The sequence below is a fragment of the Cucurbitaria berberidis genome (genome assembly GCF_010015615.1).
Source record: "Cucurbitaria berberidis CBS 394.84 unplaced genomic scaffold K460scaffold_3, whole genome shotgun sequence".
NCBI classification, from domain to species: Eukaryota; Fungi; Ascomycota; class Dothideomycetes; order Pleosporales; family Cucurbitariaceae; genus Cucurbitaria; species Cucurbitaria berberidis.
The window spans coordinates 5,932,774-5,946,060 of record NW_024468937.1 but is presented as its reverse complement, the minus strand read 5'-3'; the positions used below and the strand labels follow the sequence as shown (position 1 = coordinate 5,946,060).

Genomic DNA, 13,287 nt, shown 5'->3' with positions numbered 1-13,287 from the left:
AGAAGAAGGTTGTTAGTCGTCTACAAGAAAACTGACGTTATAGTTCAGATTGATGGCACCACTATGGTAGACTTTGACGCACTCTTCGACTATCTGTCGCCAAATACACCGATTCTGTGGACTTTGCATCAAACTCGAGAGTTTGTGCCCTGAGCGGCGTGCGAACCACGTCTTCAAAGAGATTTATAAATTCCATTGGGACAGGCAAATGAGTGCAGCTCCTGGTTCAAAGACTCAAAGCACCTGATGACGCTGACGCGACTTTCTTTAACGATAACCTACCATTGGGCGAAGATGCTAAAAGGCTTGTTAGGTGATCTGTGCAAGCACATGAACAAGAGAAGGTGACGAATAACAAGGCTGAACCTATGCGCTGTTAAGAGGATTTCTAAAGCGCCTACGCCCTAGTTGAGCTATCGCTGGTTCTGTGAAAGTGCTTTGAGTGTGGAGATGTTTGTGATTGTAGTGAATGTCTAGTGTACCAACTAGAGCTAACTACTCCAATAATTGATGAAGCAGCCGTGTTCCTTGAAGCGCGAGGTGATGGCGAGACTGATCTTAGGCGCAATGCTGTGGTTTCGGGTAAGCAAGCATATGTTGTATCTGGTGACTTTAGGACTTATTTTCCACAGTACTCCTTCGTGTGTTTAAGTACTATGACAAAGGAATTCAAGCAGGATTCAAAGAGTTAACAGGATATATTCAAGGCGAAGATGAAATAAAGAAAAAAGAGGAAGCCGCATTATTAGTATATGCTAACAAATGAAGCTTTGTGGTAGCCTAGAAAAACTGTCTGAATTTTGTAGTGATTATCCATAGTTGCCACTGCCTCCTCCTTCTCAGTCGCCTCGTATTGCTCAATACCGTTAGCGCTGCCTAGGTGGCGGCCTTACGCTAACCGCTTGCCCGCCTAAACTCTAGGTAATAACCTCCATTTATACTCTCATGATCTCCTATACAATACCCGCACGCCGTGCAACACCATGATGTTACTCATACAGTCATTTGCAACATTAACAATCTTATTGGAAAGACGAGCCCACAGTATCCTTGTGTATTACTGAAAGAAGAGGAGTCAAATTGGTCTTTATTGACAACACAAGCGACGAACCGACCTCGAATCTCGAATCTCGGAGATCGATATTAGTATTTGAACTGCGCATATACTTTGAAGGGGGAGTAAAAGAGGTGGGATATATAGAGACTTTTAAGCATCGCTCTCGCATTAGAAAATTAGAAAATTGTCCCCGGAACTTGGCTCGTCGCGTCACAACAATTATAGACTATCGAGAACTTCCAACATGCCATCTTTTCTCAGTAGACTCGGCGGCACGTCTAAGAAAATGAATCCCTACACAAACCCCTACCACCCAGGTCACAATCCCATTCCAGAATCCACATCAACCAATACAACCGCAAGCTCCGCCTCACACAATCAAACATCAAATACTCTGCGAATGCGTCCAGCCTCACCTCGCGGCTCCTCCGACCTCCTCGCAGAAGCACGTCAAGTAGCTGGCCGCGACCCTGTTACCGGCCGGCGGCGCGCCGACATGGTTGGTCCAACCGCTAGTGAGAGGGCTTCACTGGCCGAATTGAGGCAAGTGGACGAAGAGGAGAGAACGGCGTATCAGGACAGAGCGGCTGCGAGCAAGCAGACGACAGGAAGTAATTATGATCTTTTTGTGCAGGAGGCGATCAAGAAGAGAGAAGTAGAAGCGAGTATAAGGGCGGCAAGGGGCGGAATAGAGTACTACGCGCCTGAGAGGAGGGTGGAGGAATTTTATGCGGGGGGTGTTAGGGACTGATGGAATGGTCCCTGGGCGATACTACGAGTTTAGATATATTAATCATTTGTGTGATCTCGTTTCGAGAGAGGGAGCAAGAACGGGGGACGGCCGAATAACTCTATGTTGCTAGTTCATTGGCGTTAAGAGAGACAAGAAGACTCGATAATTCTGCCATCTTTTTTTAGCCAAAATATGCGAGCGGAACCCCGAGCATCCGTCTATCTACTACACCCCATGCCTGATTTTGTAGGCCTAGCCCAACCAGTGGGTATCTCTAGACATAAGGTCGCACACCATCCAACGCCATGCCATGCTGAAGTGATGCAAAATTCTTAATCATCAACGTGCACAAAACAGAACAATGCCAAAAGAGTATGCAACGGCCTGTCAAGACCGTCAGTCTCACTAATGCTTGGAAGAAAACAGATGCAACTTCTTCTTTTTCTTCTCTTTGTCCTTCTCATCTTTGCTATGCTTCCCACTGCTCTGTGACGGCGCTGGACTTGGCTTGGGTGTGTTCAAGTTGATCGCGCCCATGGCGGCTGTCGGTGGCTTAGGCCCGCCTACCCTTGGACCTGATGGCAGGCCTCCCGGTATTGGCTTTGTACCAGCTGGAGGCGGCGCTGGCTTCGGAGGCTCTGGTTTTTCGAACAAATGCTTTGGTGCCGTGGGAGGGGGTTGATCGATAGGTAAGTGGAGATTACGGCGATTCTGACCAAGGTCGCCGACTTGGCGCAGGAACAGTTGTGGCTTCACCATATGCGAGGTGACAAGGAAGACATCTCTTGAAGTCTTATGGGAGATATCGTAGCAGGCACGTGCTTCTGAGTATGTTGCGCCGCCGGCCACGAACACAATGACGCGCTGTCGTGGCTCTACGCTCGCTAGACGAGACTTCGCCCACGTGGGCTTTGCGGAGCGGAGAGATGCCACAGGTGCGTTGTCTTGCATCATACTCGCATCATCGGGCGACATCTTTGTAAAAGGAAATACGTCTTGGGGCAAGGTGCCGCGAACATGTTCTTCTAACATATCTTGCAGCGCTGGGTTGAACCTAGACAGACTATAGTCTTCAGCATTCGGTGGTGGTGCTGGTTTAGGTGGGAATAGAGGTGGGGGTGGTTCTCTCTTCTCTTTTAACTGTCTGGCTACTCGCGCTCCAAGGAGGTCGAGGTTGCGGATGACTTCGCCATCGGGAGGAGGAAGCTGTGCGTGGAGCAGCAACTTCTGCAGATCAGCCGGTAGAATACCATCTCTGAAAATGACATAGAGGGCAATGAGGCGTAACCGATCTGCAGGCGTGATTTCACCTTCATCTAGCGTTCGCACGACTTGATCGGCCATGTTCTTGGCCTTGCGGTAGTCTTCGTCGAGACCAGTGGCGAGACACTACGTTAAGACTCATTAGCCCGTCCTGATCACAGATGGCTTTCTACATACCTGCTCTACCGACGCCAGATCGGGCAGCTTGTGTTTTTGGAAAATCTCCATGCATCTCTGGGCCATAGTCAGGTGTAACGAGTAAGCCTCCTTCATTTCTTGAAATTGCGGCAGTCCGGCAATCATGTCCTTGATGGCATTCAACCCATTCATACCGGCGGCGTTTTGAGCATCCTGGTTTGTAAAGTGGGGGTTATCAGCAATGAACTTCTGGAAGTCGTTAATCAACTTGTCGAGGGTATCTTTCATGTGGCGATGTCGGTTTTCGACCCAGATCCTGTCCTTGTCGGAGATTTCCATATCCTTCTCTTCTGCCTCAGGATCTTCCTCATTGACGACGGTCCTGTATGTCACCTTGTCGCCATCTTGGATGGGAAGTAGATCAAACGCCATTGCCTGGTAAGTGAATTCGTGCACAAAGGGTGCCATCAGATCCATGGATCGATCGGTAATGTAGAGAGCACCCCGAGGCCGGTTCGACTGCGGAGGAAAGTCTTGGTTGAATTGGGCATACATGTCCAGCTTATCCTGAACAAAGCGCGCAAGATGTGAGCAGAGGACACTGGCCTCGTGGGTTGGATTCCGTGGGCGGTAGTATCGAATGATGGGGTACTCGCCCAGCGCAACGCAGACTCCTGTGATCTAGACATGGTTGGGTTAACGCAGGTTTGTGGCACGAGATGGGGATGCCCACTTTCTCAGCGATATCCTCCATATGCCGAACAACCAGGTTATTGCACTCTGGGTGGTAGAGTATCGGGAAGCTCCAAGGGTCCCGGAAAGTGATGAGATGCGATTCTTGGGGGTGGTAGTCGAGGTGTACCGTCCTAAAGCTTCTGATTTGCTCTCGAGCCATCTGCGACCGGTCGATGCGCTCCTTGAGCTGGGGCGGGAGTACTGTGATGTCATCAGCCTTGAATGTCTGTAGCTAGGCACCGAGAAGAGCTCATACAGGTTGTCCATATGAGGAAGAAGCCCCTGTACCGCCTCTGATCAAACTCGGCCATTATACAATCGACAATGTGTGCCTTTGGCGTGAGAATGTATATGGCGTCCATGTCTCTTTGAGTGGTTCGGCGCTCCTCGAGACGCTCGATGTCTGTGGGCGGTCAACAGCGTCCGCGTTTGTGGCGATGAGAAGGCGCATACTCGTGATATTGGTATTGAGGATGTCATCTTCCTTGACCACGTTGTTTATGAGCTTCTGGCTTTCTTCGTCTACAATGAGGATCTTCCACTGGGCGGGGCATTAGTGATGCGTGAGCGAAAGGGAGGGAGGGGCATTGGTACGTCGCCGCGGGTAGTTTGGCGAATGGTGTTGAGAATGACTGGAGCGCATGTCAGTTGTGCTGTGTCATGCATGGTACAGTACGCGACGAGCTATAAAACATACGGTCTCGCTGTATGTCTATCATGGAGACGCTCATGTTGGCGGGATACGACAGCAGAGCCGCGTGGGAGTAAGAGACGAGCTCTGGAGGCTGTTTGCTGCGTCGCCGAGAGGGTCAGCGCTGGCTGTGACTTGGGCGGCGGGCAGGTGTGAATTGTGGGGGAGCTCGTCGCACCTCGAGGCCCCTAGCCTGTCTCTGGCAGAGTGTTGGAGCGGGTGGCGGACAACAGTGGCGGCGGTGGCGGCGGTGGTCCCTGGCGCGGACAGCGATGGATGGCAGGGCTGCATATCTGATCGACTGGGCCTTGGCTTCACTTTTTCCTCAAGCCATCATGTCGTTCATGTTGCTGCACCCTATACTAATTCTCCCACTTTTCTAATTCTTCTCCCTCTCCCTCTCCCTCTCCCTCTCCCCTACCATTGGCATGCCTCGACCGCCAGCGCGGCCGAACTCGCTGTGTCTATTTTGCGCCTCTGCTGCCCGCCCACCATCGACACTCAAACGCCTCCTCCCCCGTATACAAGTCGCGCACAAAACTGATGTAGCCAAAAACCCACACCTGGTGGGCAAGAGCCACTTCAATCCCCTCCGAGGGAGTGCCTCCAACCCATTCCGATTCCAAAAGTCGCAAGCCGCCCCGGCCTTCTTCATCACCGTCCGCAACCGACTCCAGAAGCTCAGAGAAGAGTTTGCCCAGCCGCAATTCCTCGAAAGCCTACAGCTCAGTCGCGAAGACTTTGACCAGGAATGGCTCACCTTTGAGCGCTCCATCAACCTGTGGATCAAGCAAGCGACGCCCGAGTTGCTCACTTTGGCCAGAGAAGATTCACGGGGAAAGAGCACGCTCGAGGCGCGCCTGCGATATCTCTTCTATGCCCAGACCTGCGGCGGACGCTTTACCACGGCAGAGCTGGAGAACCAGAAAGAGGTGGCAGACCTGCGCTATCCCGCCGAGTGGTATCCGGCCACAAGAGAAATTCCACGCACAGTGCATTTGCACGTGGGTCCCACCAACTCTGGCAAGACATACCACGCCCTGAAACGCCTCGAGGAAGCTGAGACGGGCATATATCTCGGGCCACTACGTCTCCTCGCACACGAGGTTTATACCCGCCTGAATGCAAAGGGCAAGCCATGCGCTCTCATCACAGGCGAGGAGCAGCGCATGCCCCAGGGCGGCCGACCAACCATGTTCAGCTGTACCGTGGAAATGGCGCCCTTGAATACAGCTTTCGACGTTGCTGTCATCGATGAGATACAAATGATCAACCATCGAGATCGAGGTTGGGCGTGGACCCAAGCCTTCTTCGGATTGCAAGCAAGAGAGATCCATCTCTGTGGAGAAGCGCGAACGGTACCGATGATGCGCGAGCTCTGCGCTCTTGTTGGCGACAAAGTCCACATACACGAGTACGAGCGCTTGACGCCTCTTCAGGTTCAGCCTCGAAGTTTGATGGGGAAGCTTCACACCCTTGAAAAAGGTGACTGCATTGTCGCCTTCACAGTCTTAGGTATCCATGCGCTACGGCGAGAGATTGAGAAAAAGACAGGCAAGAAATGTGCCATCGTCTACGGCAGTCTTCCCCCAGAGACAAGAGCTCAGCAAGCACGCCTTTTCAACGACCCAGATAATGACTACGACTTCCTGGTGGCTAGCGATGCCATCGGCATGGGTCTCAATCTGTATGTACGAATATGTTCGCAAGGCCAACCCAGGCAGGCTAACAAGTGTAGTGCCATCAAGCGAGTCATATTCGAATCGACGATCAAGAGCAATGGCGTGCAGTACGTTCCTCTGCAGATCTCGGAAGTGAAGCAGATTGCAGGCCGTGCAGGTCGCTATAGAACTGCACACCAAGCAGTCAGTGATGATTCCTCACAGAGTCCTGTCACCGATACCACTGTTGACCCTACTATTGGATTCGATGACCAGAAGCCGGAGAAAAAGCCTGGACAAGAGACAGTGGGATGGGTCACAACACTTGACCAAGTTGACCACGACTACCTGAAAATGGGCATGGACCGTGAACCGGAGCAGATCAAGTCGGCTGGCCTTTTCCCGCCGTCTGTCATAGTTGAGCGTTTTGCAAACTATTTCCCGCCTGGCACGCCTTTTAGTTATATCATGTTGCGACTCCATGAAATATCCGAGATCCATCCTCGCTTTCACCTTTGCGCGCTCAAGGATCAACTAGCCATCGCTGACAATATTCACTCTATCAAAAACTTGAGCGTCCAGGATCGTATCATGATCTGCGCTGCTCCCATCAACATGAGAAACGTTGGCGAAAGGCAGTTTCTGCGCGCACTTGCCGAGTGCATAGCTGACGGAAAGTCTGGAGATTTACTTGACTTGGAGCCTTTGCCGCTTAACATAATGGATAGGCCACCGTCTGGCGGCCGAGCGTACCTCTATGAGCTTGAGCAGCTTCATAAGATGGTCGTATGCTACCTCTGGCTGAGCTACCGCTTCCCGAACGTCTTTACAACAAGGACACTCGCCAACTATACAAAAAAGCTAGTCGAGGATAAGATTGAAAAGACGCTAACAGAGTTCTCCTCCGTTGAGCAAGCAAGATTGAGAATGAGGAAGGACAGAGAGAAGGCGAGGAAAGATTTGGACGAGCAGGGTGAAGATGCTGTGATTCAGCAGATGGAAGGCCATCAAATTCCTGCGCCACCTGGAATGCCGGAGGAAGCTAACGATATTATCAATGATGCAGCGGCGTTTGCTAAGCCTAGTCCATTGTCGGACGACGTAGGGGAATATCCGGAGGAGCCTTTGGCTGAACCTGCAGATGAAGTTGGGGATCTGCTAAAGCACCGGACACCTGGTCTATCAAATTCTCCAACGCCGCAGTCCAGCATATGACCGCTGTAGTTGTATGAACACTTGTGATTATTGCATGTTAGGGAGCGTACCTAGCTGGATGTCTGGATTTTGGGCGCATTTCAATCGTAGGTCTATCGGGCGACAACGTATCGAGCATCATCTGGCGTACTCTGGAAGACATAGCGGTATTAGGACCTGTACTACCAACTGTAAATGTGAAATTTTCTCCTCGCTGCAAAGCAGGTCACGAGTACCTCCCCTTTCTTCTCCTAGATCTTCTACGAACTCCCACCAACAAACTCGGCACCTCCATTCGCAGCAACAGGTGAATTACCTCGTTGATGATGGACAGATGGTAGATGCAAGTAGGGGTGGGTTTCAGTCCTCATACACATGCAATCCCGCAATGCTTTGCTGTTACCATGGAGCGGCTGAGGAGCTGTTTGAAATTGGCAGCTGCACGCGAGCTAAAACGTCGTTGATACGTTGGAGCCGAGGAGCATTGGAGGCGGTTTAAGCTGCGGTTTGTAGACTTGTGTGTACATAGCAAAGCGCCAGTGCTCAGTCAAGAGACGACATGTAATAGGATGTAGGTGCGCACGTGCCGTGGTTGGGGAAAGGGGCTTAGTGTCAGCCCTGCGAGATGAGCAAAACTACCGGCGCTTCCGCAGGGTCCAAGGCAACCTCGCGACCTTTTCTTTCTCCTAGGTACACACACATAACAGTCGCAGCTAGCGGAGTATTGCTACCATCATCCTCTTTCCACTACGCGAGGGGACGTCCTTGTACGATCAAACACGACCATGATGGCGCCTTCTCACATCCTCGAGATCCCGCGCCCCAAGGTATGTCAAGACATGGCCTACCAGACCATGGCAGACACTACACGGCAACATGGCGGAGGCTGACTCCCATTCGCAGACGTTTCTTCAGAAAATGTCCCTCCGCACCGGCGCAGAGATCATTACCTTCTTGCAAATCATCAACAAAGCCTCCGGAGTCTATGGACTTCTTGCCCTCCTTACCGGCGCACACATCGACGGCGGGCAACTATCCATGTACCTCTACTCGACCGTCGCCCTCCTTGCCACAGTATATCTATACAAGCACATTCGGTTACAAAGTCCATTCGAGGCTGTGCTGCTGGCGCATCTCTATGCGCTAGATTCGGTCATCAACGCGCTATACACCGCCTTCTTTGGCATCGCATGGTTCTACACCCTCGCCGCGCACCCCGATGAAAATTCCTCCCTCTCACCCGGCATGTCAGATAACGCGGGATTCACCAGTCCCAAGTACAACGTCTCGCATGTCCATGTCGTTGCCGCGCCGACCGAGGGCATCCAACCAGGCCAGAACGCCATCGCGATTGGACAAGGCACAAGAAGCGCCGGCGCAGGACTCGGCAACGCTGTCTTCCAGAGCGGCAGCATCATGAGCATCTCCCTCATCTCCGGGTTCTGGGCGCTGCGCGTCTACTTTGTTTTCATCATGTTGGCTTTCGCGCGCCAATGCCTAAGACAACACATTGCCGCAAACGCTTCCTCCGCTGCGTGGTACACCTCGAATAACATGCAAACTACCGCTAATGACCTGGCCGAGAATCCTTTCGAAGAGGGCAAAGACGAGGGCAATGGCTGGAAGGGCAAGCTCGGACGAGTCATGTTGAGCGGTGCACCCAAGTACTGGCTTGGTGCTGATGAGGGGGAGGATTGGATGCGTGGTGTTGGTGGCAAATTCAAGAAGACTGGACAATTAGAGCAGCCGATTGGATTCAATGAGCGCGAGAGGAGACGTCGGTCTGGAACTGGGCCGCCAGTCCCGCAGCTCAACTTGAGCGTTGAACTTCCGCGGTAGACCAGGCTTCCATAAAGTCCAGAGAAATCACAACGCGGAGTAGGGATGGCTGCGCCAGTTAGTTGCGTGTAATGGGTGATGAAAGGGCGCCTGGAGTGAGCAAAGTGTTTAATTGTAATAAGCAGCCCTCCAGGACTATACGTTTGAAAGAGCTTGGGACATTTTGGAAGAATCGCGTAAAGACGATTCCTTGTATATTTTTTGTGGACACTGTTTCCACCCCAGGCGTATAGCATAGCGTTGGACATGTTGTCAGTATTCCATCACAGTATCATATGCTTCGTATCACCCTGTCACAGAAGCAGCGCTTTTCCGCTATTCGGCATGGATTGGTCACTTCTCCCGCTATTGAAGGGCTAGGCCCAAGTTTCTGTACGTACTTGCTAGCGGCCGATGAGCACGTTGATACTACAGCTCTGCCGAGTCGCCAAAGGTGCGCTAAGTCACTTTCAGCTAGTACACGCAGATCAGGTGAATGACTACCCGGCCACTCACTTGACCGCGCGAGTGTCTCAAGTTAACTGCGTTCCTTGTCGCTGTTTCTAGTATCTTATCTCAGCCGCGACTCGTGCCTGGTTTGCGTGATGCTTAGTGCGCTCATGCTGCTGTCATCTGTCGGCTATGGCGCCGAGGCTGAGTTGCTGAGAGTGGCTGATAAGAACTGTTGGCGCTGTCGCTCCGGTATGCAACAGTTGTCATACCTTCCGTGGTGCGCGCGCTCGAAATTTTTCAACAAACTTCAAGATTCAGCGGCATACAGAGGCATACTCATACGTCTCTAAGGCAGTGCCCTAGATGTCCTATCGTCACTTCATTCGCAATCACAGTCTTGCACTACTATCATACAGCAATTCCATCACTAAGCTATAGATCTACTCTGGGTGGTATAAAGACATTTATGCCATCACAAAAGAGTCGGTACAAGGAACGGCAGTATGGGTCTCTTCCGCCGATCTATGAGCAACTCTTCGAGATCACGCACTTCGATCAATGATTCTGCATCGGACGCCCAGACGCCAAAGACAAGCTCAGAGTCTGACTACAATATGGAGATCTCCACTTCCCTTGCTACTATCAAGCAGGCACCAAAGGCACCCATCCTAAGTCTCCCGATCGAGTTAGTTCAGCAGATTACTTTATACCTTGACAACGCCTCAGCCGCCTCCTTTTGTCTCTCTAGCCGCTTCATCTGCTACGCTGTAGGCATTAATCATCTCTCAAAGTATATCGACACTTCCAAGTCCCGTTTTGAGAAACGCAGGACCATCGAAGCGGTTGTAGAGCGCGCGTTTCCGGGCCACTGGTTCTGCGCTTGGTGCGATAAATTTCATATGTGGAGAGCAAGGGATGGACCGAGAGTTACAGAAAAGGAGAAGAGAAGGGACTGTGCAGAGTTCAACAGCTATCTACACGACGGCAACGACTACATGCTATACTACCACCACATCCGCCTCGCCATCAACCGCAAACTCTGGGGTCCGGAACATGGAATCCCACTTGAAGCGCTCTCGTACACGCACTCGTCCATGGCCAAAGTCTTCAAAACTCCTGTTCCGACTAAACTTCAATGCGAAGCACGCATCGTGCATGGCCACTTCCTCCTCCATTCGTCCTGGGCCGTCACCCTTCCAGCATGGTCTACGAGCAACAAGAATCTCCTACGACACATCTGGCCCGCACTGCCACACATTCTCGCTGGACATCGAGACTCGGAGAATGGGCATACGGGATTGATGGCTGCTATCGACAACGTCGTGCGCCGCGGCTGGAAGTATGCCTTCACGCAGATGTGCTCGACGTGTGCGACAGACTGGACTGTGACGTGTCATCAGTTCCCCCACGTAACTGGTGGGCAGGCGCGACTGGTGATACAGACTTGGCGTGACTTGGGCGGAGGCAGGAATCCGTTCGAAACGGGCTGGCGGGCCCATGGTGTACCGACGCAAGGTCATGGCTACGCGACGACGGATGTACTCCGATTAACGCAACTGCAAGCCGGAGACATCAGGAGGTCGTTTGAGTCCGTAGATGGAGAGGATGGGAAGAGTGATACAAGAGCGCGAAGTGCTTCACGGTCACGAATCTACAGGTCATTTATGAGAACGAAGAGTGAAAAAGAAGCACAACGGCGGGATGAAGACGCTCAGCTTGGGGAGTCGAGCATTGTTCCTGAATAGCTGGTTAAGATGGACGCAGAGAGGAATCGACTGGCATGAGATGCTACTCATCAGGTCTCCTGGACACTCTACCGATAATTAATAGCCATGTTGTAGGCTGTATATATTTGATACTTACTGGATGACCGGATAGATCATTTGCAAGGACGGACAAGGTGAAACTTCACTTGCGTGTGGGAAATGACTTTTTCTAATGCAATCTGTTGATCTCTATATGCACTGTTCTCCTACCACCTGAAGTATATACAAATTGGAGTGAAGCGAAAGTATGGACAAGCGAAAGTCGTTCCATCAGGCAAATTTCAGAGCCGTCTCCAAACCGCCCATTTCATCTACATCTCCTCCCGCTAGTTAATCCATCTATGCGGGCTGAGCGAAAGTAGAGCCGATAGGACCAAACTTGATGTTGGAGTAGATGACCGTCGCACCGGGCGAGTCCTTCTCAACCTGCTCAGGCTTGCCAGAGTCAGTGGCGCAGGTACCACGGGCAACACCAGGCTTCGCGGGATCAGCAGTGGTGGGGTAGGTGGAGTCGAGCCAGAGCATGCTGACGGCATGGTCGTCCCAGAGCGACATGACCAAGACGTGACCACGGGCAAGCGAAGCACCCATCTCGTTGAGACCACCCAGGGTCTTGAACGACGAGGTGTCGCCAAAGGCCTTCTTCTGCTGATCGCAAAACTTGTCAGTGATTGAGTTACCGGTGACGCCTGAGACAGTCGAGTCGGAGTTCTTGAAGACTTTGCCGTCCTGAATGTAAAAGCGCTTGATATCAGAGAGCTTGGAGCCAGAGCCGATGAACTGAGTGACGACTGTCATCTTCTTAGTCGTGTCGAGGGTCTTGCCTGGGCCATAGAAGTCCTGGACACCCATGCGGTAGCTGTTGAAATCACAGCCGTCCTTGTCGCAGATGCCGTTATAGCGGTTGTCACCATCACCGCACGCCGTGCCCGTACATTCTTGCAGACCAGAGCCCTTGCATGGATGGGGAGTGTAAGCAGTGGATATGGAGTTGGCCTCCCAGATGTCCATCTCGGGGCAGCAAGCCCCGATCTCACCTTGTCCTGCGTTCGGGTCATTGGGAGAGGGGTTCCATCCCTTGACGTTGGCGACACCGTTGATGAACTTGATGTCGTGAGGGCACTGAGAATCGCAGTAGCCGGTTCCATACTTGGCACCAGCTTTGTTGTTGCCCTTGTTCAAACCACCATCGGCAGCCATCTCGACAAAGTATAGAGCACCGTTCAAACCGCAAGGCAACTTGGAGACATCAACATCAAACGTGAATTCCTTATTGATGAGGTTGAACATTTGGTACTTGGTGTCGGTTTCCATGAGGTAGGTACGCGAGCCAATGTTGGTCGTGGTCTGGCCCTTGGTGACGAACTTCAAGGTAAGAGCGTCGCTACTGGTGGTGATACCGTAGGTACCTAAACCATGTGAATTTGTGTTCCTCCATATAGAGGGTCTGAATATAATTACCAGAGTAATCAGCACCATCGATAGCACAGTTCTTTGTGCAAGTGGTGCCGTCAGGACAAGAAGTCGTGTTCCACGAGTTGCCATCGAAGCAGTTGGTATATCCGCTGGTGACGTGGGACCATCGCCAGTTGGCGTCGAGGACAACGGACCCAGACTTGGTCGTGCAGCTGTTGCCACCGGTACCAGTACAGGTTTTCCAAGACATCTTGGGGTGAGTCTCAGTCTGCTGCGTGCCAACCTGCTGAGCGCGGGCGGCCCCGAAGAGGGAGAGCGATGCGAGGGCGAGAGACCTGTACATTTTGGCTTTTGGGTGAATG

At 52.0% G+C, this 13,287-nt stretch overlaps 6 protein-coding genes across 6 annotated transcripts; 4 read left to right on the top strand and 2 right to left on the bottom strand.

The window, feature by feature from the left end:
• The first annotated feature begins 948 nt into the window (after positions 1–948).
• K460DRAFT_129195 (uncharacterized protein) lies at positions 949–2,002 on the top strand. Its single transcript, XM_040926670.1, has one exon. It carries the CDS (start codon positions 1,302–1,304, stop codon positions 1,806–1,808), a length of 507 nt encoding a protein of 168 aa, XP_040789294.1. The 5' UTR covers positions 949–1,301; the 3' UTR covers positions 1,809–2,002.
• Positions 2,003–2,195: 193 nt separating this feature from the next.
• Positions 2,196–4,657, bottom strand: K460DRAFT_406921 (Sec1-like protein; the record flags this gene model as incomplete). Its single annotated transcript, XM_040937011.1, has 7 exons — positions 2,196–3,179; positions 3,231–3,872; positions 3,925–4,127; positions 4,183–4,329; positions 4,380–4,467; positions 4,521–4,558; positions 4,624–4,657. 7 exons carry the CDS (start codon positions 4,655–4,657, stop codon positions 2,196–2,198), a joined length of 2,136 nt encoding a protein of 711 aa, XP_040789293.1.
• A 388-nt stretch (positions 4,658–5,045) lies between these two features.
• On the top strand, positions 5,046–7,493 carry K460DRAFT_377875 (P-loop containing nucleoside triphosphate hydrolase protein; the record flags this gene model as incomplete). The annotated part of the gene is made up of 2 exons (XM_040935024.1): positions 5,046–6,304; positions 6,356–7,493. 2 exons carry the CDS (start codon positions 5,046–5,048, stop codon positions 7,491–7,493), a joined length of 2,397 nt encoding a protein of 798 aa, XP_040789292.1.
• A 764-nt stretch (positions 7,494–8,257) lies between these two features.
• Positions 8,258–9,311, top strand: K460DRAFT_285498 (DUF1753-domain-containing protein; the record flags this gene model as incomplete). The annotated part of the gene is made up of 2 exons (XM_040928820.1): positions 8,258–8,299; positions 8,376–9,311. The coding sequence occupies 2 exons, from the start codon at positions 8,258–8,260 to the stop codon at positions 9,309–9,311; spliced, it is 978 nt and encodes a 325-aa protein (XP_040789291.1).
• A 935-nt stretch (positions 9,312–10,246) lies between these two features.
• On the top strand, positions 10,247–11,488 carry K460DRAFT_286786 (uncharacterized protein; the record flags this gene model as incomplete). Its single annotated transcript, XM_040928927.1, has 1 exon — positions 10,247–11,488. One exon carries the CDS (start codon positions 10,247–10,249, stop codon positions 11,486–11,488), a length of 1,242 nt encoding a protein of 413 aa, XP_040789290.1.
• A 360-nt stretch (positions 11,489–11,848) lies between these two features.
• Positions 11,849–13,268, bottom strand: K460DRAFT_377872 (glycoside hydrolase family 7 protein; the record flags this gene model as incomplete). The annotated part of the gene is made up of 2 exons (XM_040935023.1): positions 11,849–12,918; positions 12,971–13,268. 2 exons carry the CDS (start codon positions 13,266–13,268, stop codon positions 11,849–11,851), a joined length of 1,368 nt encoding a protein of 455 aa, XP_040789289.1.
• Positions 13,269–13,287: the final 19 nt, after the last annotated feature.

Excerpts from the sequence above, each read along its gene's own strand:
- K460DRAFT_129195 (XM_040926670.1), top strand. The coding sequence starts at position 1,302 with ATGCCATCTTTTCTCAGTAGACTCGGCGGCACGTCTAAGAAAATGAAT.